Source organism: Hirundo rustica, chromosome 5, assembly GCF_015227805.2.
Source record: "Hirundo rustica isolate bHirRus1 chromosome 5, bHirRus1.pri.v3, whole genome shotgun sequence".
In the NCBI taxonomy this organism is placed as follows: Eukaryota; Metazoa; Chordata; class Aves; order Passeriformes; family Hirundinidae; genus Hirundo; species Hirundo rustica.
The window spans coordinates 11,740,328-11,762,642 of record NC_053454.1 but is presented as its reverse complement, the minus strand read 5'-3'; the positions used below and the strand labels follow the sequence as shown (position 1 = coordinate 11,762,642).

Below are 22,315 nucleotides of genomic sequence, written 5' to 3'. Positions count from 1 at the left end.
CAGCACTCAGCAGATGGTGGGGGCAAGGGACAGCCACATCCTCCCTTTTTAGCTGCAGCTTTCAGTGAGGGTGAGAAGGAATCACAATTTTCAGGCTTGGAGCCACATGATAAAAATCAGCAATGTGCTCCAGGTGCTTCCCCTTAAAGGAGGCTTTGCCAGCCAGCCAAACACTGACAAGCAGGACAAATTCCAAATTGTCCAAACACAATTAATACAAGCCCAACCAACAAACTCCCAGCAATTCTTTACTGCAATTCCCCTCTGCTCCATGTTCTCAACCATAATCAAAACCACGGTGAACAGGCAGAACAGGTAGCATGTTAATTTCTGAGTAATCACTAATTAAATACTTCCAGTAACCCACGAAGAAAAGAACTCTCTCTCCATCCTTAGATATTTGACCTGGTTCACTAATGGCTTGAACACACAGTCTCAGTGCCTGGGAAGCCAGGCTCACAGCTGCTCTGGATCACCAGGCTGAAACTGAGCTGCTCTTGCACCCTGCTGAACCTGACCCACCATCTGTAACAGGATCCTCTAGCTCTTTTTCCTTTCTTTTTCTTTTTTCTCTCTTTTTTTTAAAGACCTGCTTACTCCACAAGTCATAGCTTTTTCTCTCAAGAACTTTCCACACTACATTAAGATTTCCAAAGGCAGGTAGTTTACATTACATGAAATATGGCAGTGGCCACAGTTCAAGAGCCCTTTAACAAGGATGCAAGTCAGTCTGGCTCCCACCATGGAAGCTTGGCATTTTCCCTAGTGGTGCCTAACTCCCACTCAGAAAAGGCTCAATGGTTTATGCAGATAAAAGCAAAATTGTGCTAACAATATTTTGTGCAACACTGATCTTTTTTTTCCCCCCACTCTCTTTAGCAGCAAAAGAGACCACAGGGAGCTAAACTGCTACAGGACAAAGTGTCCCCCACTGGCCAGGTCCCACTGTGATCTACATTTGGGCTGGCATGTGGGGCACACAAGTCAGTGTCCTTCTCACGGAATCTAATTTATTTGGAAAGGAGAAGCCAGATTGATACATACCTGGATTTTTAATCTGCAGTGTAGTCAAGGTACAACCAGAATTTCCACTGCATAGTCTTAGTTCCCTCTTAATTTAAGGTTTAAATTCAGTCTTTAAAATAAGAATTAAAGAAATTAGTCTCTTCTCTTGTCCTTACTTGCATTTGCAAATCCCGAGAGAGGAAAAAACAAAGCAAAAAAAAAAAAAAAAAAAAGAATGATCTGCAAAAAATCACTTCTCCCTATTATTTTAAGTATATTTATTTATGCCAAACTGCCTGCAATTATACATATATAGGTGTATATATATGCACATAAATATTTTGCACACATTTATATGTAAATGAACACATAATTCTATGGTTCACCATTATCCTGACTGATGGGATGATCAGAGCCAGATAGAGTGCTGACAGACTGTATTCCTAGCTAAATGTAATAGGCCATTCTTTCTGAAATACCTGATATTCTGTCCCAGCCTTTGTTGTTCTCTTATTGCCAAGATCGAGGTATTGTGAGAAGGATGGACCTAAGTCAGTGCTACCAGGTGCCTGACCTGATGAGAATACATTTGGGCAAACAGATGTGTGAGGTTTTTGGTTTAATCAGGCCTTAAGAGAAAAGTTTGCACTCTTAAGGGTTTCTCAAGTAGAAATCTTTCATGCATTATCTGGTTTTAATTAGGGTCTTTAATATCCAACAGCTTATGGGCTCAGTGAAAAGGCTGTGACTAAGAAGGTACAAAATAGTGCTTTACAAATCAGAACTGCTACTCAAAAAAAATTATAAACAGGCATTTTAGGGACTAGAGCAAATTTAATCATGGACAATTTGGTTCTGTTTTGACCCTTACAAATACCAGTCCTGAGGATGAAGCTGAGTGACCACAGACTGAACACAGACCTGATTCCCAAATTTTCTATGGGCATGAAAGCTTTTCATAGCACAAGGCAAGCAATACATGGGGATTGGCAGCCTTCATGAGCAACCCTTCTGCATTTTCTATGAATGTTTAATATACATGACAACCTAGGATCCTGGCATCTTTTACCTGAAAGACAATGAGTTTTGTCATCTTCCCTAACTTCCTGTGCCTTCCCAGCCTTCTCCAGCATATCAGTTCTCAAAGAGGAATGCAGAACATGTTCCTTCCACTGATCTGATCAAACCATTTCTCTTGTAGATATTCCCAAAATGTAATGGGCAACTTTACCTTTTTAACTTGCATGATGAATTCTTTCTAGTTAGTAAGATTGTATGCATAGCTGAGCGTAGACAAAACAGAGGGCAACTTACCATTAAAAAAAAAAAAAATACTATGAATGCTATTTTCCTGAAAAATAAGACAAGTAGTCTAATGCAGGAATTGCACTGACTAAAGAGAACTCTTTTTAAATATGCACAATCTGTCATTCTAGGTGCTCTTTGCATTTGAACATAAAAACTGGCATTACATTACCTGCTTATGACTTCTCCTACCAGTAAAGAGCAGCACATGTAAAGCACAACTGCAGGAGGATTATTAGTTTTCCTTAATTTCAGGAAAATGTTTGTTCAGTATTGGAAGAAAGTGATGGATTTTTTTCACCTCTTACAGGAGAAAGGCTATTCTTTCCAGTGGTTTTTGACCCTCAGATTCCAATTCCTCCCCTCCAGTGGGTACAGACTACTCTACAGTGCATTTTTAGTCTCAAATACACCATGAGTTTCCTTTTTAAGTTTATCTATCACACAGCCTTTAGAAAGCACTATGCACTATTTCAGGCTATTGCTTCCATGTAATTCTATTTCTAAGTAATACTTACATTGAAACTAGAGACAAAAGATACAATTTTGTTGCTAAAAAGACATATTTTGATTTCAGTATTAGGGAGCTCAAATCTAGAAATAAGAACTGGGAGAATATTGCCTGTATATATAAACAAACACTCATTTGATACTAAGTACTGATCCTAGAAAAGTCTCCTGAGCTGTTTCAAACAATATCTTAGGGAGTGGAAGGCTGAATGGGGAGCAGGCTCAGTGAGCATCAGTCAGTAGGCAGCATGCTGCCATCCAGCTTCCTTCCCAGTATGCTCATCATCCAGTCAGGTACAGATAATGCCCTTTGACTCATGCAGGCCCATGGATGGCAAACAGCAGACCACAGGTGACCCAGCACAGGCCAGTTCAGATGTGCTCTGCAAGCACACTGCTGCTGATCCCCTCAATACAGAAAAACTCCAGCAAACAGCTTACAGAATAAGGGCCAAAATTAATTATCCTGTGTAACTCCCTGAGCAAGCTGAGACTCCCACAGGACCTCAGCTCAGCAGGACACCAGCATAGGAACCATCTGGTCTGACACTGTACATTTTGGGTCAGGTTCCTATAAATTACCATGTTTAAAGGATTTAAAGGGCCTTGCTTGATAGTGCAATGTACCCTCTCATCTTCTTGTAAATCAATTAGTGCATAATTATTTGGTATGATGATCTTACGATCACTTTTCATTTGTCTGTTCAATAGTGGGAAAAATGGAGTAAGACAGAGGCTTAAAAGAGAAAACCTTAGCTGACTCACCTTTTTCCACTGCTGCTACGTGCAGCTCTCCAAACTGGTTGCTGCTAATTTATTGCCGTGCCCAAACTAGCACATTTTTAATTAAGAGAAATGAAAAGCAGCTGAAAGAGCTGGCCAAATGATAACTGTGGTATCTGCACATCTTTAAACAATGCTTTGTAGTAGGAAGAATGAGTATCTTAAAAAATTAAAGCCACAAGAGCTACAGGATTTTACCTGAAATCTGTGACTTGTGAAGCAAAGCAATGAAGTGCCAGCACAGAATCCATTTGCTGGATGAATTGCTTGAGTCCATTTTGAATTATAGTGTTCAATGCAGGTAATATCCTTGCAAATGTCTGTTCTTCCATCTACATCTCTGTGTCTGGAGCCCTTTTTCAGGAAATTATTAGTTCCAGCAGGAAGAAGAATAGGGCCAAATAACCTAATTAGCTTAAAATGAAGCCTGAACACTTGAAATAAACCACACTTATCTGTGATAGAAAGGGATTGGACTGAAAAAGGCTTAATTTCATGGAAAGTCACTATAGCCCCAAACATAAAGTAGATCACTTCATTAGGATAACAAAGAGTTATTATTGTATTATCACAGAGCATTATTATTAATACCCTTATTATTAGCACACTTCATGCATTATGATCTGATCTCAGACTGAACTGGCAGGCCCTGTATTTTACTGTCAGCAAGATAAAGTTCTCACAATGGCTAATTCTTAAAGCATCTTTATATCAATGTAATTGATAAAATTGATAATTGAACAGTTACCATGTTCAATATTTACAAGTGGTTTTGCATATCAAAATATCTTAATACTTGACAAGGCAGCTGATGGCTGGATAGCAGGTATATCTGTCTTCAGAAGATCTTCAGGCATCAGGAAGAAGAGAAAGACACATAAAAGCAAAAGCCCACATTTTGGAATCTCATTGGTGCCTCCTGCTTTGGCAGCACTCAACAACTTCACTTTCAGGGACTGCTTCCCTTGGCATCTGGGGTGTGCTTTGTAAAGATATATTGGACAAAGAGCAGTTCAGTTACTGCTGCAAGCAACTGCACTGCTACCTTACTGAGCAATTGAAGGCAGGTTTCCACAATAAAGTGTGAGTGTGTGCATTAATATTTCATCAAAACCAGGGATTTTATTGCTGGCTTCCAAAAAACAAGTAATAACATACTATGAACCAACTGGGCTTATCCATGGAGGCAGAGGAAAGGCGCAGCAACTGCGACATGCATTACTGTGTGTGAATGCCCTTTTCTAATAAAAGTGATGAAAAATACAGAAAAATTATAAAGATGTATGAATAATAGATGTTTTCCAAACATATTAACTCAGGTGAGATCACAATATAAATCAGTATTTTGCGGAATTTACAACCATGCTCAGCTAAAATTCCCAGAGCCGACCAGCATTAGTGCGCTCATGCACCTGCACAGACACACTACTCCCTCCTCCTTTTCACAGCCAGGATCCACCCAAGGCTCCTGCAGCCCAGACCACAACTATTTCTGAGCCAGACTGTGAGGAAGTGCTGTCCTGGCCAGCACAGGTGTCCTGGCACTCCCTACCCTTCTCCCTGTGGCAGGGGTTTGGCAGCACAGGGTGCAGTCTGCATCATCCATCCTGTGACCTCTGATATTCCTGTACCCATGATGCCCATGCAGTCCCCTAAAGAAAGTGGCTGTGGACATGTCCAGTAAAGCTACTCCCAAGCTAAGCTGCAATTTGTTACTTAAAAGCAACAACTGAAGGATGCTATTTTACAGATATTAGCCCCGACATCAATAGACTGAATTTCCTGCTGTAGTTGGGCCTATTTAAAAAAAAAAAAAAAAAAAAAAAAAAAAAAAAAAAAAAAAAGGATAATTTAAAAAAAAAAATCCCATGAGTATGGAAACATAGCAAAATTACCCTCTAATTTTTTCAAAATTAGTTTCTAAGAAGTCCATGACACTATATTTCCTGAAATCCCAAAGGAAAGTCACACAAGGGAGATGTTCTTTCACAACTTGCCACTGCACACTGAAGAAATAGATTATACATAAAAGCAAAAGTGATTTAATAGATTGTTTCACAGTTTCAATCAAAAGAAAATCAGATCACCACCAAAAGGTGAAAAGAAAATGGGGAGGCAGCCTGGCATGAAAAATACATGTCTTCCAGTGATCTCAAATGTTCTATGAAATTTTGATCATAAAAAATATCACAGCTTTTTCCATGTAAATTTTCCAGTCATCTCAAACTACTTGCTAGACCATGCTAACTAGTAAAATATCTGTGATCTAAAAAAAATTATTAGTACTTTTGTATCAATGGGAAAAATCACATTGCTAAGATGTTTACCTTGTTTGATTTCTGCAGGTTTTATTCTTTCCCATGCAGCTGATTTTTCCCCACAGGATATCGACCTTTATTAGTTGCTGACAGCACGTCTGGCAAATAGCTTTCTGCTGTGGTAGCTGAGGTTGAGCCATCTGTTTTTTCTCTGGAGAGCCATGCCTTATTCATAATGGCATTTTTGTGTTTCATTCCCTGGGGAATAGCACCTGCATGCTGATTTCCTATTTGACCCCAAAATACATCATCATGTTTCGACAACCGACCCCTCCCCTTCGTGGCCCAGAACACACCACGCTCCGGGGGCACCGCAGCATCCTTCATCCCGGACAGCAGAGGCCCCGGGGCTTCCTCATGGACCATGGGCAGGATGGCATCAGCCCACGGGTTTGAGCTGGAGGGGACAGCTGAAGGTATCTGAGGAGGAAAGAAGGACAGGAACCGTGACCTTGGATGTCCCAGTGTGTTGCTGTATGCTTTTATGGAAACGGGACACTCTATGCATTGGGGCTGATTTCAGCCGTAGCCTTCCATATAATCGTACGAGAGGCTCATGTCCTGCTTTCATTGGGATTTAATTAAAGCTCATATGATTTATATCTATATATATTAAAAAAAAGCTCTGAGTTCAAAGGGCTACTTGCTACTCATAATAGTTTCTTTTATGGCCATATTTTCATTTGTTTTTATGTGTGAGTGTGAGAGAGAAAAGGACCAGGAAACTTGATTTGAACTGTTACATATATGCCCTGGACTAAGTAACATGTTATCAGAATTCTGAGTCACCATTTCATTGCATAATAAATTACTTAACTAAAAGGAAATCTCAGTATCTTGCATGTTCTTTCATTAATGCCAAAAGCAAAAACTATGCTTTTAATTGTTTCATTGCATTTATTTTAATACAAGATTATAAAGAAAATTCACTGGAGTAATATTTTTAACTACTCTACCTAACTGGCTCCAGTAATTGTATGTTTGAATTTTGTTTCCATACAAGTATGAAGAGGTTATGTTGCCTCAGAGAGGCTGAAATCTCTTGCGTGTTTAGTTTAGCAGCAGACTGTTACAAATGCAATTGCAATTGATCAGCTCTGTTCTTAACAGGATTCCTGCAGTTAATGGAAATTACTATAAAGAGCTTCAGGGCACAGGAATAATTGGATCACTAAAACCAAAAAGAATTGGAGGGGAAAAAAGGTAAGACAAGATCAACATAACTTTTTTTTAAAACATCCAACAATTTGAAAAGGTTATCTTACGAGTACTTATAGAGTACACTATGATGAAAACAAAATCTTTTAACTATTTTTACAAGCCCCAAGCCCCTCTTAAACAATGGGGGGAAAAATGCATAATGAAAAACATTAAACATTTATTATTGTCAGCTTGTCTAAACTAACAATCAACTGTGCATCTCTGGAAGGAAACATTCAAACATCTGTATTTTCTGCCAATAAGAAGAGATTTCACTAAACTAAAAACAGTGAGAAAACTTTTACCGACCTGGCAATTTTTGCGATGGTTTTCTCTTAGTTCTCGATGCATGGCTAAGATCCTCTCTGGGACTGTTACTCCAACAGAAGGACCAGCAGACACGTTTGGGGTGATGGGAGAACTGTGGGGGCCATCCATCCCTGGCTGAGAGTTTGCAGACACCGACCCAGTCAATCTGTTCCCTTTGGCACGTGCCACAAGATCCTCTGGCTGTCCATTAGCCTGCGAAACGTCTGGGGAGGAAGGCAGCATCTGCAAGAGAAAACAGCATTTTAAGAATTTCAAGACAGATTAAGTTTTCCAGTGCTGCTCATTTTGGCTTAGTGGAAGCCACTTGGATGAGTTCACTAAAAGAAATATTCACAGAAATTAACTGTAAATAAACTACATTCCGCAAAATAAGGGGAAAAAATAACATACCTATTATTTCAGATGTGGAACATTCCTGCACCTCTCTAAATAAAGAATCCTGTATTCAACAAGTCATCCTCAAAACAAAACAAAAAAAGATTTCTAAGCTTTAACTGCAGTTGAAAATTTGCCATGAGATACTAAGAAAATCTAGATGAGAACTAGAAAAAAAATCCCAATTTTAAAAATTATATCAGTTCTCTTGAAAAATCTCAAAATTTCTAACATGATCCTTTTACACACATATTTTCTCACTCGACTCTACACAACTAATTCAGGTTTGTCTACCTATGAATGCTCAAGAAAGTTAAGCTGAACAGACTCCAAAAATGTGTTTGTTCAACTGCATGAACTCTTATACAGACCTTCCTATTCAAAACACAAATAATATTAATTCAGTTGATCTTATTTCATCTCCAAATCCACTTTAATAACACAGTAAACTATCCTTTTAGAATATCTTCACTGAGCTGCAAACAAATTTAAGAGAGAAATAAATTGCAGTTTAATTAAGCACATGTTAATAACAGTTGCAAACAGGAGTAGATCTCCCTGAATCCCAATTACTGCTATAGCACACTAGAATTTTATCATTCAAAACCAAATTTATTATAGCTACCACATCACTGTTGCATTTTTTCTTGCAATTGCAAGCCTTGACATTTCAGCCTTTCAGCTTTTGAAGAGTTATTTTTTTATTTCTAAAATTAACACACATTATGCATTAACATCTCACTACCATTAGTCCTCTTGCAAAAGCTCCAGAAATGCAGATACATATATACACCAGGTCAGGAAGAATTATTTAAAAGAAAACACATTTTACTTAAAATAATATATTGGTTTTGCTCTGTGCATCTTTTTGCTCTGAGCATCTTTATTCTGTTTTAACCACATCACTTGTGTCCATTAAAAAAAAAGTCAAAGGACCCTGAATGATTGCTCTGAAATGACCCAGCAGAAAGATGAGCATTTATTGACAAGCTCCAGCATCTAAATATAGTTCTATTATTACATGAAGAAGAACACATGGTGTTTTTGTTGTTGCCATTTCACCTCCTGTTCTTGGCTCCCTACCACGAGCAGAGGGAACCAGTTCTGATGAACTGTGGCCATTGGTCTCCTTAAAGTACCCAACACAAACGTGTGGCCAGCTGAGACTGCCCAGGAGCAGCTACTAACTAGGCACTTTATTTCAGGCTGAACAACAGGCCATGGAACAAGGCAGGCACATCCAGAAATGGAAGCACCACTCATACTGGTCAGTTTGGAGCACAGAATTTAGATTGCCTCCCTTCCCTAAAGGATTTGCTTTCTCTGTGCTGGTTACAGAGGGGGCCTGTGATACTCTTTGGATAATGCATTCATTTAGGCAAGCTGGCATGAATACCAAACATATCCTGGCATTGCAGGAATAGAACAGTTGGAAAGTGAAAGCTATACATTTGGAGGTTCCCCTCTAAACACACGAGCCCAAGGCAGCTCCAGAAGTCCTTGGTCTCTAACCAAGGTTACAAGTGCAGTATCTCTCCCCATCACTCACAAAAAATGCCAGCTGGCTTAAAGCAATGAAAGGTCAGCCCTGAAATGTTTTGAGGCATGAAGATATCAGATATAAAATTATTTGATGAGAATCTCCTCACTACAGGAAGCACAGTTAGAGGCATTTTTGGTGATAGATGAAAGTGAGCAGGAGCAGAACAAGTTCTGGAGCTCAGTGACCCATGCAAAGGCAAATCACTGTCCTGCTCATAGGCAGGGGAGCCAGAAAAAAACACACACCCAAATCAAAGCTGTGACACTGGCACAAGTCTTTTCTAGAAAAGTAACCTCCTTGCAGGGTCCTTCCTTTCAACTCTTTACCCACAAACCCTTTTGCCTCTTGGAATTAGCAAATTCTTTTGCAGCCAAAGCAGTTACACTCAGCAGAAAGCAGGGTTAATGCAATCCCCAGTGAGTGAAGCTGATACTACCCTGACAAAGATTTCACAGTACAGTCTGCACCATACTTGAAAGTTGGTATGATTCTCTCAAAAGACTCATGTGTCATAAGATTAGCACTAAAGATTGCATTTCCTATAGCACTAAGGATTCAGCTAAGCAAAATTCTGTCTCAATGCCCAGACATTAGACATTAACTTGTTCTTTTGTTCTTTTTCAGGTTGATTCTTTCTTCCTTTTTTTTTTTTTTCCCCCACTCTATTTATTCTATTTTCCTATTTTTTTTTTTCTTTTCTCTAAATTCTCCACCAACTACTCCACCTAGGAAGAAATGAAAATACTGTGATATTTGACCAAACTGAGAGGAGCATAAACTTACATAATGCCAAGTTCTAGAAAGAATTGTTATTGAAACCAAAAAACATCAGCTTCTCCAACACTACAAAAAAATAAGACAGTGTCAGAGAGAAGATGAAAATGTTTTAATTTATCTGCATATTTTTAATTGTACATTTTACGTTAATCTAAATTCTATAATTTTTCAGAAAATAAAGGAAGGTTAATTTTAAAGCTTTTCTTTTTTTTTTTCAATCATGGCTTCTCCTGTACTGGCATGTGCTACTCTAGAGAAACGCATGCTATTGCCCATGAATTACAGTAAAAACCACTGCTAAAGTATCTGTATTATGCAGCCAGGAAATAGATCTGAATCTTGACAACTGAACCAAATTTTACTTTCAAAGGGCACTAACCTTGAGTAAGAACCTTCTCCTCAGCCACCACAAATTCTTGAGATGCCCTCTATCCAAACAACCACTTACATAATTATTGAACAGCTTTATCAGTAATTTCACTGGAAAGGCTGGGCTGCCACTAACTTTTTAAAAATCTGTATTTCATGCCTCTCAGTATTTTTAATAACTTTGTTAATGGTCAAAAATAACATATCTCTCAGCAACGGACTTTACCCTTTAAAAAAATTACTAATTAACTAATTCCATTCCTTCATCCACTTGGAATTCCAGTGATTCAAGGCATGTGTTTCATACTGTCAGGTAAAAAAAAGCCTCTTCCTGTAAAAAAAACCCCTAGTTTCGAAAGATTCCTTGCTCTTGATCAGCCTTGTCCCAAAAAGACTGAAAGTACGAAGTTCTTTCTCCCTTCTGAGAGTGGGACTCATCGAACCAAAGCATATCTGCCCCTGGCCCCCTTGACAACCACTGGCATCCAACTTCTACGGCTCTTCCCACCCTATCACAGAATCACAGGATGGGGCAGGCTGGGGGGGACCACAGTGCTCATCTGGTCCACCCTCCCTGCTCAAGCAGGGCCACTCCAGAGCACATGGCACAGGATTGTGTCCTGATGGTTCTTGAAGATCCCCAGTGAGAGAGACTCCACAACCTCTCTGAGCAGCCTGTCAGCACTCAGTCATCTGCACTTAGCTAATGCAGGTACATGACATGGACAGGATAATTCCTATCCTATACATGTCCTATCAAAATAAAAGTATGTCTTTCTCTGCTTTGACTATGAAAACACATAGACAAACTACCACGGGTGACTGTCGCAAGTACAGACATCATATAGGAAATGTATCTCACCCTCAGTGCCAGAAAAGCCTCTGACCTTAACAGCCACACACAAACCATTTTAAGGAAAGCATCAGAGAACTTTACTGCAGGTCTATCATCTTCAAATACGATTCACTGGAAAGCAGCATGTGATTTCTTGCAAAGTAATGAGTAGAAATAAAAACTAATAAACAATCCAAAAACACTGTTCTACCAAAGCATATCTCAGAAGAAATCCCTTGACAGAAAGAAAAATTAAGCTATGCTGTTCTGTGCATTTAATCCCCGTTCTGTAAAGTAATTCACTCCACTGGACAAATTCCTTGCCTGGAGCTTTCCATCCATAAGGTTTAAGATGACTGCATGAAAAGCATTAAAAAAGCGCTACCATTTATCCCTTCATTCCTTGCACAAATTCCCTTTCAGCCCCAAGAAATGAGGGCAAACAGCCACAATGGTTTCAGATCCACTGTGGAAAGAATATATAAAATATATCACCAGGCCAAAGCATTCCAGCACAAAAGAAATTGGATGAGCAGCATTTTCCATTACAGACATCAGGACACAGCCTGTTGGCTCAAACATTTGAGGGAAAGAATCAAAGGACATACTCCTTTTTGTCCACACCTAGACCAAAATAGAGAGGAAAAGCCCACAGTATTGCACAACTTTACTGTCTGGGCTGAGTCCGCATGAAAGGGGAGCCAAGCTCACTTGTTCCTCTGTGTGGTTTTCTGATCCATCAAAAGCAGCATGGACACTGCCTCATGTTCAAACCAGCCAGATTGGGTAAAGCCTGGATCTCAAACTGCAAGTAGACACCTAAACTCAGGAAAAAATAGAGCCTCCTCTTTCACATATCCCATTACTCATCTGGAACATCTTCTCTTGCTTCCTACTTTTACCATCACAACTAAGGCAGCTGTTGCAAAGCCAAGTCCCAGTCCTTTTTTGCTGGGTGTTTTGTGAACATGAATGTCCAAGATCAGATCATGAATGCTGTCCTGTGCTCCGTTCACTGGGAAAGGCAGAAAAACAGTAACTGTTAATAATGTCCATGAATTAATTCTACAAAAGCAAGAAAAGAAAGATGAGGCTGAGGTCCTTCCAATTTAAAAAAAAAAAAAAAATCAGCATTCAAAAGGAGGTGATTAAAATGGGGCATGACAAAAGGCCAAACATGGACATATATTCTGTGTCTGACATTGGGCACATGAACCCCAGCTATGGCACTGTGCCAAGTGCCACGTGTGCCTGCTGGAGGCAGCCCTTGTCCCAGGAATGTGTCCTCTTCAGCCACATGCTTTCTATTTCCCAGACACAAAACAAGGTTTTAAAATATTTCTGTTGCCAAGATTTATTATTGCTCCACTCTGAGGGGCTGCAATGATTTCTCAAGTCCTTTAAAAAGATAATATATCCCAAAGCCTTAGAAATCAACTTCTTAGTGCCTACAAAACTTTCCAGTCCATATTATACCTCATCATTTCAATGCCTGCCCAAAAGATAATTTTCTTCAAAGCTGAGAGGCCGCACTTGTTCACTATTCTGCACCGAATTTTTGCTTTCACCACAATGACATAGGTAGTGGATGAAAAAGAATTGAAATAAAACCCCTTCTGTGCAATCAAATATGTTTCTTATGATAAAAACCCACTAAAATTAAATTAAATTATACTAAATTGAGGAATTAAACTAAATTACAAATAAAGAGCTTCATGGTGTACAGTTTTATTGTGAAGAAAAGTAATTCAAAACCTAGTCCTCTTTACAGGGACTTATTAAGGAAAGAAAAACTGGTTTTCTTTTATGAACATACTACTATAACATATATCTGACCTCACTGAAGAGTGCACTGCTGGAACAAAATTACGAGATACTACATGATTCAAGCAAATTTTGTTCCTCGCTCGCAACCATCTGAATGTAATGCTGGGCTGTGAAAATAATCAAGAATGACAAGCCTCAAAATGCATGCTGCTCTGCTGGGCTGAACTGATGGAAGCCTTGAGTTAATCAGCAAAATAAAGCCATAGGGACAACAGGGATTTATAACGTCTGAGAGCAGAGCCTTGAACGCTGAAAGAAAAGTCTGAGGAGAAGATCCAAAGACAGAAGGGTTTGCACAACACCATCTTCGAGGTCTAGTATTTTAATTGGGATGAAAATTAGGGAGAAAATACTTCTGGCAAACAGAAGGAAGTTACCAACCATCTACTGTGTCCTGAATAAGCAAAGAACTGGAGTTTGCTTTGGTCTGTAAGCATGAATGACTTGGTGGTGTCCATAGGTCCCCCCTGAATGAAGCTGGGGCATCTCAGCACCCACCTGAAGCAGCTCTACCCTCTCTACATGTAATTCCACGTGCAGATGAAAAAGGGAAAAAAAAAAAAAAAAAAAAAAAAAAGAGTTCTTAATAGAACTATGAACCAATTTTTTTCTCTAAGAACATGACTCAAAGTTATTTTACTGAACTACAAAAGTGCCAGGCACTGAACTGAGTAGAGAGTCCCCTTTCCCTTCAAAAGGGTCTGGATCAGCTCTTCATGTATCACTGCAAACTTTGAGCTGAAATTCATCAGTAGGTCAAGGCACAGAGGTTTGCTGCCAGTGTGTGACAGGCTTCTGTTTGTTACTGGGTCCAGTAATTAATAAAGCCATTTGCAAATCTTTAACTTAAGAAGGAAAATAAAAGCAAAAAAAACACAATCCACCAGGTTTTTTATAGCAGAATTCAAATGTTAGGAATGGCGTAGGAGTGAAAAACTGAGGGGAAGGAAGGAATAAGCTTTCAAAGGAATTTTATGTAAGTGGATGTTGGGCATAGCTCTAGAATCTTAGATGTAAAGTCCAGTGAGAATAAGAGTTGAAAGCATAAAATAAAACTTCTGAGATTAAAAGTCACTTCACTTCAACAAATATCTACAGAATCAGTACAAGATCTTTTACACCAAAGGAATGTATCACATTAATATGAAAGTCTCTCTCTCTCTCTCTTTTTTTTTTTTTTTTTTTAAATTATAATCATTATTAAATTAGTGGTAGTGAAACTTGGATATTTTCTCATTGAAGTGTCTTCCAATGGAAACCTGATGCATAGAAATACACGTTTTTCATGGGAACATACAACTCTTCCTTGGTAGGAAAGTTACCCCCTGTTAGATGTGGAACTGTTTATCACAGAAGAGCCTTAAGCTCAGTGTCAAGATACCCAGCGAGAGCCAGTTTGTTCTCTGCATGATAAAAAACCCCAGGCTTGAATCCTATTTGTGCCTGAGGCTGAGACCTCTGGCCACTGCAGTGCTGGACTGTAGTGGGAAGGGGCCTGTGCTCCACCTGGTATGAACAGTTAAACATCTATCAAAGCAGGGGACTTCATGTGGGGCTCTGTGCTGCAGATAAATTCACTGGCTATCAGAATATATATTTCATCTAATTCTCTCTTGTTGACCTGCCAGGTTTTGTGATAATTGAACATTTAGGGAGACGGCGTGAGTACGAACAGCGTTTTGATATTTATTGTATTGGCAAGCTTTACTAATGCTCATCTATCACAGCAGTGTCTGAGAAAAAGTCTGAAGGCAGTGAGTACTATCTCCCCTCTGACAGATGAGTTCCCAGCCACTGTCACATCAAACACTCCTGTGCAGTGGGAGCTGGAGTGAGGCAGTGGTGGATCCACACATGAAGTACCCAAAGGAGACACAGCCAGACACAGAGTCCTGTCCCATCCTGCAACCAGGAATCAATCCACCTCTTCCTTAACATGAAGTTAAATTGCTTTTTGCCACAAAACCAAGTATGACTGAGTGATAGCTTGCAACACTTAGTAACACTGTAAGAATTAGCTCTATCAACATGATACAGAATACCACTCAGTGTGTAAAAATGCAAAATCATCAGAAAAAGAACCCTGTGGATTTACTACACTACATGTCCATCATGAAAATCTTCTGCTGATGAAAATGTCAAGTGTCCTTAAGATAATTTTTTATGTATTTATTTTGCAGTGCGTTGTGTTAGCTGAAGTACAATATACAGTATGAACCAATATTCTGTGTTCTGTTGTGACAAGCGCACAGTATTATACAAAGGTGTAGCACACAGCATTCCCTCCCCCTACCCCACTTTTAGCTAAAAAGGCTCTACTTGAATGTACTTGATGCAAACATTACCAAATATTTTTTGGGTACTTTTACATGTTGAAACAGGCTGAAAAAGGCTGAAACAGAAAATCAAAAGGAAAAAGAACTTGCTGATGGACACTGAAGTACTGCAAGGGAATTCTTGTTTCTTCAGGTTGTCAGATTGAGATTCCTGTCTTTAAGAATGTCTTCAAGTAGGTGCTACTCCAAAATTAGGAAGTTTATTCCTAGCATCCAAGATATTAGTGACAATATTGAATAGAACCAGGTGTGAAACAGGCTGCTTCCCACTTTTGCCTTGCCAGAGAAACACAAGTGACTAACTCACTTTCAAATACAAATGTCCACTGAATTGACTTAAGTCTTAAAATACTCCCTGTTTACCTTTTTTTCCTGACTTCTTCAGAAATCTGAAACAATGTGTTGTTCAGGAAAGAAATACAAAATTCATATTTAAAATGAAATTGGGTAATATGTGCTGCATTATCCATCAGATAATCAAAATATCAGGGGTGCGTTTCTTGCATGGAACATTGATGCACTTTGCTTTAAGCTCCTGAAATTTGGACCCTGCCTACAACAACAGTAAAATGGCCAACTCCACTGATTTCTCTGAAGCCATACTTACATTAAGCAATGAAATATATCTTATAATTACACATTAAGTGTCACTAAACGCTTTGGAAACCACCATTTAATTCAATAGTGTAACCATGAGGATCCTACAAGGAAGTATGAGCACTTACCTCTTGATCACTCATTGGTGTAAAAGCAACCGCGTACTCTGCCAGGGTTGTGTCATTCACCAAGTTCTTCATCTCTTCATCAAATACAGAGTTAATAAATCCTTGCCTGTGGAATTCATCATGCATTCTCCTAATGAAGCTGTTCCTTTCCTGGCACTTTTGGGTGAGGCAAGCCAGCTTAGCCTGTGTGGCATGAACACATAAACATCCCATGGTTCTGTCATTTCACTCCCTGCTGAGACCGCAAGATTACATTTTGTGTCTGATCTGTAATTCCACACATTTTGACCCGAAGCTATAGATTGTATTCCTATGTCTCTACTTTATTAAATGCCTCCACACCTTCAAGAGCAATATATATGCACAGATAAACTGGAAAGAGATGTATGTGCAAGGTCCCCCTTTTGATAGGCTGAAAGTAATCTTGCAAAAATGTCAGTGAGCCCTTGCCTAAGGTGAAGCCCAGCAGCATCCAGCTAATCAGGGACAACTGCAGAAGGGAGGCACAGACACAGAAGCCTGTAAGTGAAAGGATACCCTTTGTCCCTTTGTGTAGGTCCTGAATCAGTGTTCAGGGAAACACAGTACCTTCAGAGGAGCTAATGTCAGCTTCACTTCAGAGTTTCTCTTCTGCAGTTCTTTCTCCTGAAAGGTCGAAAATATCCTGCATGAATTTATTCAAGAATAAGTTTGAAATACTCTAGCAGTTTTTTGATATTTGTTTTAGGCCCGACTCTGAGGTGTACACTCTGCACATCTGTGTGACCCTGTATCACAAACAAGATGAATCAGTGTAAGGCATTGGCTGCACACAGATAGGCTCTGGCATACAAACACTGCCCTACTCACATTAGCACTGGTCTGAAAAATTAACAAAGGCTTTTGGATGTTCTTAGATGGAGCCTTATATCAGTGAGGTTATTTAATCAAAGCAGCATCACATTAAAGACTTGGTATCCTTTATTATGAACTCATGGTCATATTTACTCTGGGAATCTTCCAAAACATTCTTTGGGGGAAAAAATTCCCTTTCCCTACCAATATTATATTGTAAAATTAGAGAAAAGAGGAGGGATTTCCTGCTATATTTCTGCTATGTATATTCTACTCTGAAAAATAAACATCAAGAACCTTTTACTCTGACACAGCTGATACATGTCCTCTATTAGGAGGTGAAGCAGGGTGGGCCAGATTACTTAGTCTGTACCTTGTGATTAAAATCTGCAGATGGTAACCCTCCTTTCTGATTATGCAGAAAAAATACAGTATCTTGCCACATAAAATCCATTACCATAATGAATCAATACAGTATTTTTGATAATAAAGTAAAGATTCCTTTGCATTTATTTTGCCTGACAATTTATGTTTCTATAAAGTTTACAGTAAATATATTAATCATTAAAAAAGCCTCCTTTATGAGAACTCAAGTTATGCTGAAAAAGGTCACATGGTCCTCAGCTAATAAATTGTGGGCTTGGGAGGAATCAGAGCAGGCAGGGCAGGGGAAATGTCTTTACATTGCACTAGCACTGGGGAAACAAAGAAAGAGCTGGCAGCAGGTCCCTGCACTGCAGATATTCAATCCTTGATGAGGCAGGGAGCAATACATCTTGCTGATGCAATAGAACAATTAAGGTTTGTCCATTTATTCGGACAGCACATCTCACCCTTTACTCACCTACCATCTGATAAGACACCAAACACTGCAAAACAATTTCATTTGACCAGCACCATTCTTGTAAGAGGCATCCCCTAACCCATGCCTGAGAGAAGCCACTAACCCTCTTTACAGGACTGGTTTAGAGCAAACCTCAGCACATGATGAGGCTAGGAAAAACAAAACAAAACTACCACTGCCAAACAAACAATAAAACAGAAACCAAAATTGTAGAAAGATGCATTTACTCTGGAGAAAGCAGAATGAAAATTGTTCCCAGTAGGAAGAAGACAACAATCTTTTGTACTTTAGAGTATAGACAGAGGAAAAGCATGTTGTACTCATTGTATCAGGCTATGAAGAACAAAGAGCACTATTGAGAACATGCCATTTACTAGCTGTTTCAGAGCCTGATGGGCAATTCCAGTTTGGCTCACATCGTAACTATCATCCCGTTCCAAAATAGAGCTCCAAACAGGAAAGAAAATCTCAGGGAAAGAAGTCCTAGGAGGAATTTGTTTCCACCCAAGAGTTCAGTAGCTGCAGTCATACTTGCAGCATTAGCTTTGCTGTCACACTGTGAGGCAGCAGCTTTGGTTTTGCCAGGTACCTGCTCTGGTTTGCCAGGTGAAATATAATGCACAAGTAAAAACTGCTTGTGTAAGTACATTTGTGCATACATGGGGGTTCTCATCAGAATAACTATGACAAAAACCCAAACCACACACCTATCTGAAAATGTCTTACTGAAACTCTTAACATGTAACCCTAGCAGATTAACCAAAAAAGTTAGGAAAACTCTATAAAAATTCTATTTTTAGCTTGGAGTTTCACAGTCCAATATAATGGAAGAAGGGAGTTGGGAATGTTAAAAAATCCTGACAATTTAAGCCAAGGAGGTGGCTCTGTAAAGAATTTCAGCATGACTGCGCTTGCATTACACTATGGGGATGAATTAGAGCAGAGACTGAACTTTCATGATCATCTATCATTTTTCCAGAACACGGATCACTCAGGCAGTTTACACCTTTTCTCTATTTCTCTGAAGTCAGGAGTTCTTTTATATGCCTGGAAACCATTTAACTATCCTCAGATTCATTCCCAGGAAAGATTATTTTGCTTTTCCCCTTTAAAGAGAGATGTAGAATCTGAAGTCTAAGCTCACATTTAAGCACACAGAAAACAACTTACCTTTTGACATAGCTGAGCCTGAAGGAGTTCCACTTCACTCTGCAAGTCACAAAACTGATTTTGTAATGCAGCCTGGTCCCTGAGCTGGGCTTTCAAGGTCAACACTTGTTGCTCTAATCTCTTACTGGCTATTTTATTCACCTCTTTTTCCTGGGCATCCTTCAAAGTGAACACAGGCTAGAGAGAAAATACAGGGATATTCAATTTAGGTGTATAAAACAACAAAAATATACTTAATCATGTCTTATACCACAAAACTTCTCAATCAATATAACTACCTACCTTGAACATCAAAAAGAAGCAAGTCGTCATAAAATGTACGATCCCAAAACTTCATGAACATTAGCACTAATATTTTGCACTAATTTAAACTCTTTATATGTAAAGAGTACTTAATCCCTGTGAGAACAGGTATAGAAATGGATTTTCACAAAATTTCTTTAAGGTAAATATATGTATTGTAATGATTTAATAAATGGGGAAACTGAGCAAAGACAGATGAAGTGACCAACCTATGGTCACATAGTGAGCAAGAAAAGAACCCAGAAGTTCCCAGTCTACTGCTTCAACAAGAAGCTATATAATATGTCCATTGTTTTTCTACATATATTTATCTCAGAGAGATAATTCCCCTCTTCTAAATATTTATTTGTTCTGGAAGATTATTAATAAACTAATCAGATCTTAAGTAAAAAGTTCTATTTTTTTTTTCACGTTAAAATGTATTAATAGTGTTACAGAAGAAGTGGAAAGAGAAGCTTCTGAATTTCACTCCTCCCACACTCTCCAATTTCTTTTCTTCCCAATTTCATGCACTCAGAATGAAAGGATTAGTGAGGGCTTTAGATTGATGGTCAGCATCATAAGGTCAGCTCCCACAAGTGACACCGCCTGCGTAAACATACAGATTTAGAATAAGGAAAACCTGAAGGAGAAGGAAGTAGCCTGAAAAATACTTATGCTATTGTATTTAAAAAAAAAATGTTGAGCTGATATACAGAGCTGGTCAAGATTTCTGATACTATAAACATCAGTATATAAGCAAGTCTAAAAGATTAAGCTAAAAATTACAGGCAGGCCCATGATATTTTGTGGTAAAACCATGTAACTTTCTGACAAAGCAGAATGATGTTTGATTTTAACGGTTACAAACATTCATACAACCGAGAGAGAAGCTTATACTCAGCCCTGATGCACAATAACACAGCAAATTTTTTCCTAGCCTTTCTGACAGCCTTTCTGGCTTTGACACCCTTGACTACAGCACACTGAAGTCACCATTCCACGGGGAACAGCAAACTGAACTGATAGGTCACATTACGCTGCCTGCAACCCATCATTGCAGAGGAAAATAGAAATATGACACTGTCACAGCGTTCTTCCTCGTGAAAAGAATGCTCTGTGCACAGCACTGGAGCACGTCGAATGCTTTGTACCAAACTTTTTGGCTCCCTCTTGCGTCAAGAGAACAATAGGAACAGCTGGGCACATCAAGGTGGATTAGACCAGGGCTGCAGGGACAAAAGCATGAGGATGAGTCCATGACATGGTATTTCCCTCATCTTCTCTCCCACACGAAAAGTATGTTAAAACCCAAAGGGAAACACTCCCTAACTGAAGATGCTTTATGGAAAAAAAAAGGCGGGGAAATAAAACAACTGCTTGAAGGTTAGAGACAGAGAACAGTTCCCTCTTTCCTTTCGCATTTTGTTGACCCAGCAGCAGTTTTCTGTAGTTTCAATGCACAAATGAGGCACACAAGATTTATATATGAGCACTCTGTCAGATGACCCAGTTTGCGGTGACCATAAGTTATGTAGTTAAGCTCCAGAAGGATGAAGGACCCAGCAGCTGGGACTGGGATATAACTGAAGGATAACTAAGCCTAAAACATAGCATTTAACACACCGCATTCTTGTAAAACCTGACAAGGTCACTGTTTTTTGAGGCTGGTGCCTAAACATTAAAAATAAAACCAGTATCTTCCTCTTCTTATGTGAATTGTGCTTGTCTGAAAACTCAATGAGAAAATGAGAAGAGATATGACCTTTTTTGCTACAGGCCTTTTTTGCAGACAGTCATCAGGAGTTCACTGGGGAAGCCCGGTGCCTTATTTACTGTGTGCATTTCATGCAAGATTCTTCCATTATTTTTTAAAGCCGTAAACAGTACCCTGCCCCCTTCCTGCTCACCCCCATATTTCTCTTAAATTCAACCACAGCACCACTGTGCCAGAAGGCCACCTCCACATCCCAGAAAACTCACCCAAATACTCCTAGGCTAAAGCATATTTCACCTGTTACCAACTTCACTGAAACAGAATCCCAGCAGTAAGCTTCGAATATATTATCTTAGCTCTCTTTTACTTGCAATGAATAATATCATGACAGCCTAATGGAGTCTCAGGTGACAACCAGGATCCCTGGGCAGTAGGGCTGGTAGAACATAAGAAATACAAAAAGTTCTAGAAGACATACTCAAACCACAGCATATTTCAAACACTAGGGGTTCTAGGCCCAGGGTGCTCACATCTTCACTTCTTTCCAGCATTGCAGCAAGAGGTGTTCCAGAAAAATGAAGTTTAGAACAGGAAGAAGCATAAATTACAGTGATTTACCATATAAGGGTTTTTTAGTAAGTCTGAGTAATGAAAAAGAATTTTTGTCAAGGGTGGCCAGTGACTGAAAACAAAAACTGGATCACCAGTCAACAAAACTGCCCTCAGGAAGTAACACGCATGGTGCTAGAAAAGTAGATCATGATCTTTTTTGTGACAAAAAGTTTTTTTTCTTTTTTTAATCAAGAAAAACTTATATTTTAAGGCCTCACACACACCCACTATCAATGGCTTGGTGTATATTAAGAAGTTTATTTTCAAAGTGAATTATTGAAATAAAATTGACCTTTGTTATGATATATCTGCTCTATTTTCTATTGTACTATTTGCTAAATTGTGTCAATAAAATCAACATTATTTGGTTAAAACATAATGGGCTTGAGTTAGGCAGATAATTAATTCTGCCATCAAACAGGGCAACTGAAGGATAAACCCAGTTTTGTGATGTACATGGACTGCATCTCTGACCCTGGAACGAGACACCTGTTTCAAAAATTCGACACTAAGCCTACAAGTAATTCCATTGGATGAAGTCAGACTTAAATCAAACAGCATCACAGTATTGCATAAATATAGACTACTGGTCAACAAACACTAATTTGAAAACATAAG

General features: G+C 39.0%; 1 protein-coding gene across 5 annotated transcripts in view; it reads right to left on the bottom strand.

Annotated features, from left to right (window-relative positions):
* C5H4orf50 (chromosome 5 C4orf50 homolog) overlaps positions 1 to 22,315 on the bottom strand; it is a 69,850-nt gene that overhangs the window by 42,223 nt on the left and 5,312 nt on the right. For 3 of the 5 annotated variants that reach the window (XM_040063916.2, XM_040063917.2, XM_040063915.2), the window contains exons 4-8: positions 19,087 to 19,263; positions 16,827 to 16,883; positions 16,239 to 16,421; positions 7,431 to 7,673; positions 6,218 to 6,341 (exon numbers count right to left, since the gene is read on the bottom strand). In XM_040063916.2, the coding sequence (XP_039919850.2) occupies positions 6,218 to 6,341; positions 7,431 to 7,673; positions 16,239 to 16,421; positions 16,827 to 16,883; positions 19,087 to 19,263 (784 nt within the window). Of the gene's footprint in view, positions 1 to 5,930; positions 6,342 to 7,430; positions 7,674 to 7,841; positions 7,910 to 16,238; positions 16,422 to 16,826; positions 16,884 to 19,086; positions 19,264 to 22,315 lie in introns of those variants that run through there. The other 2 variants (XM_058420517.1, XM_040063919.2) reach the window with 2 other exon arrangements.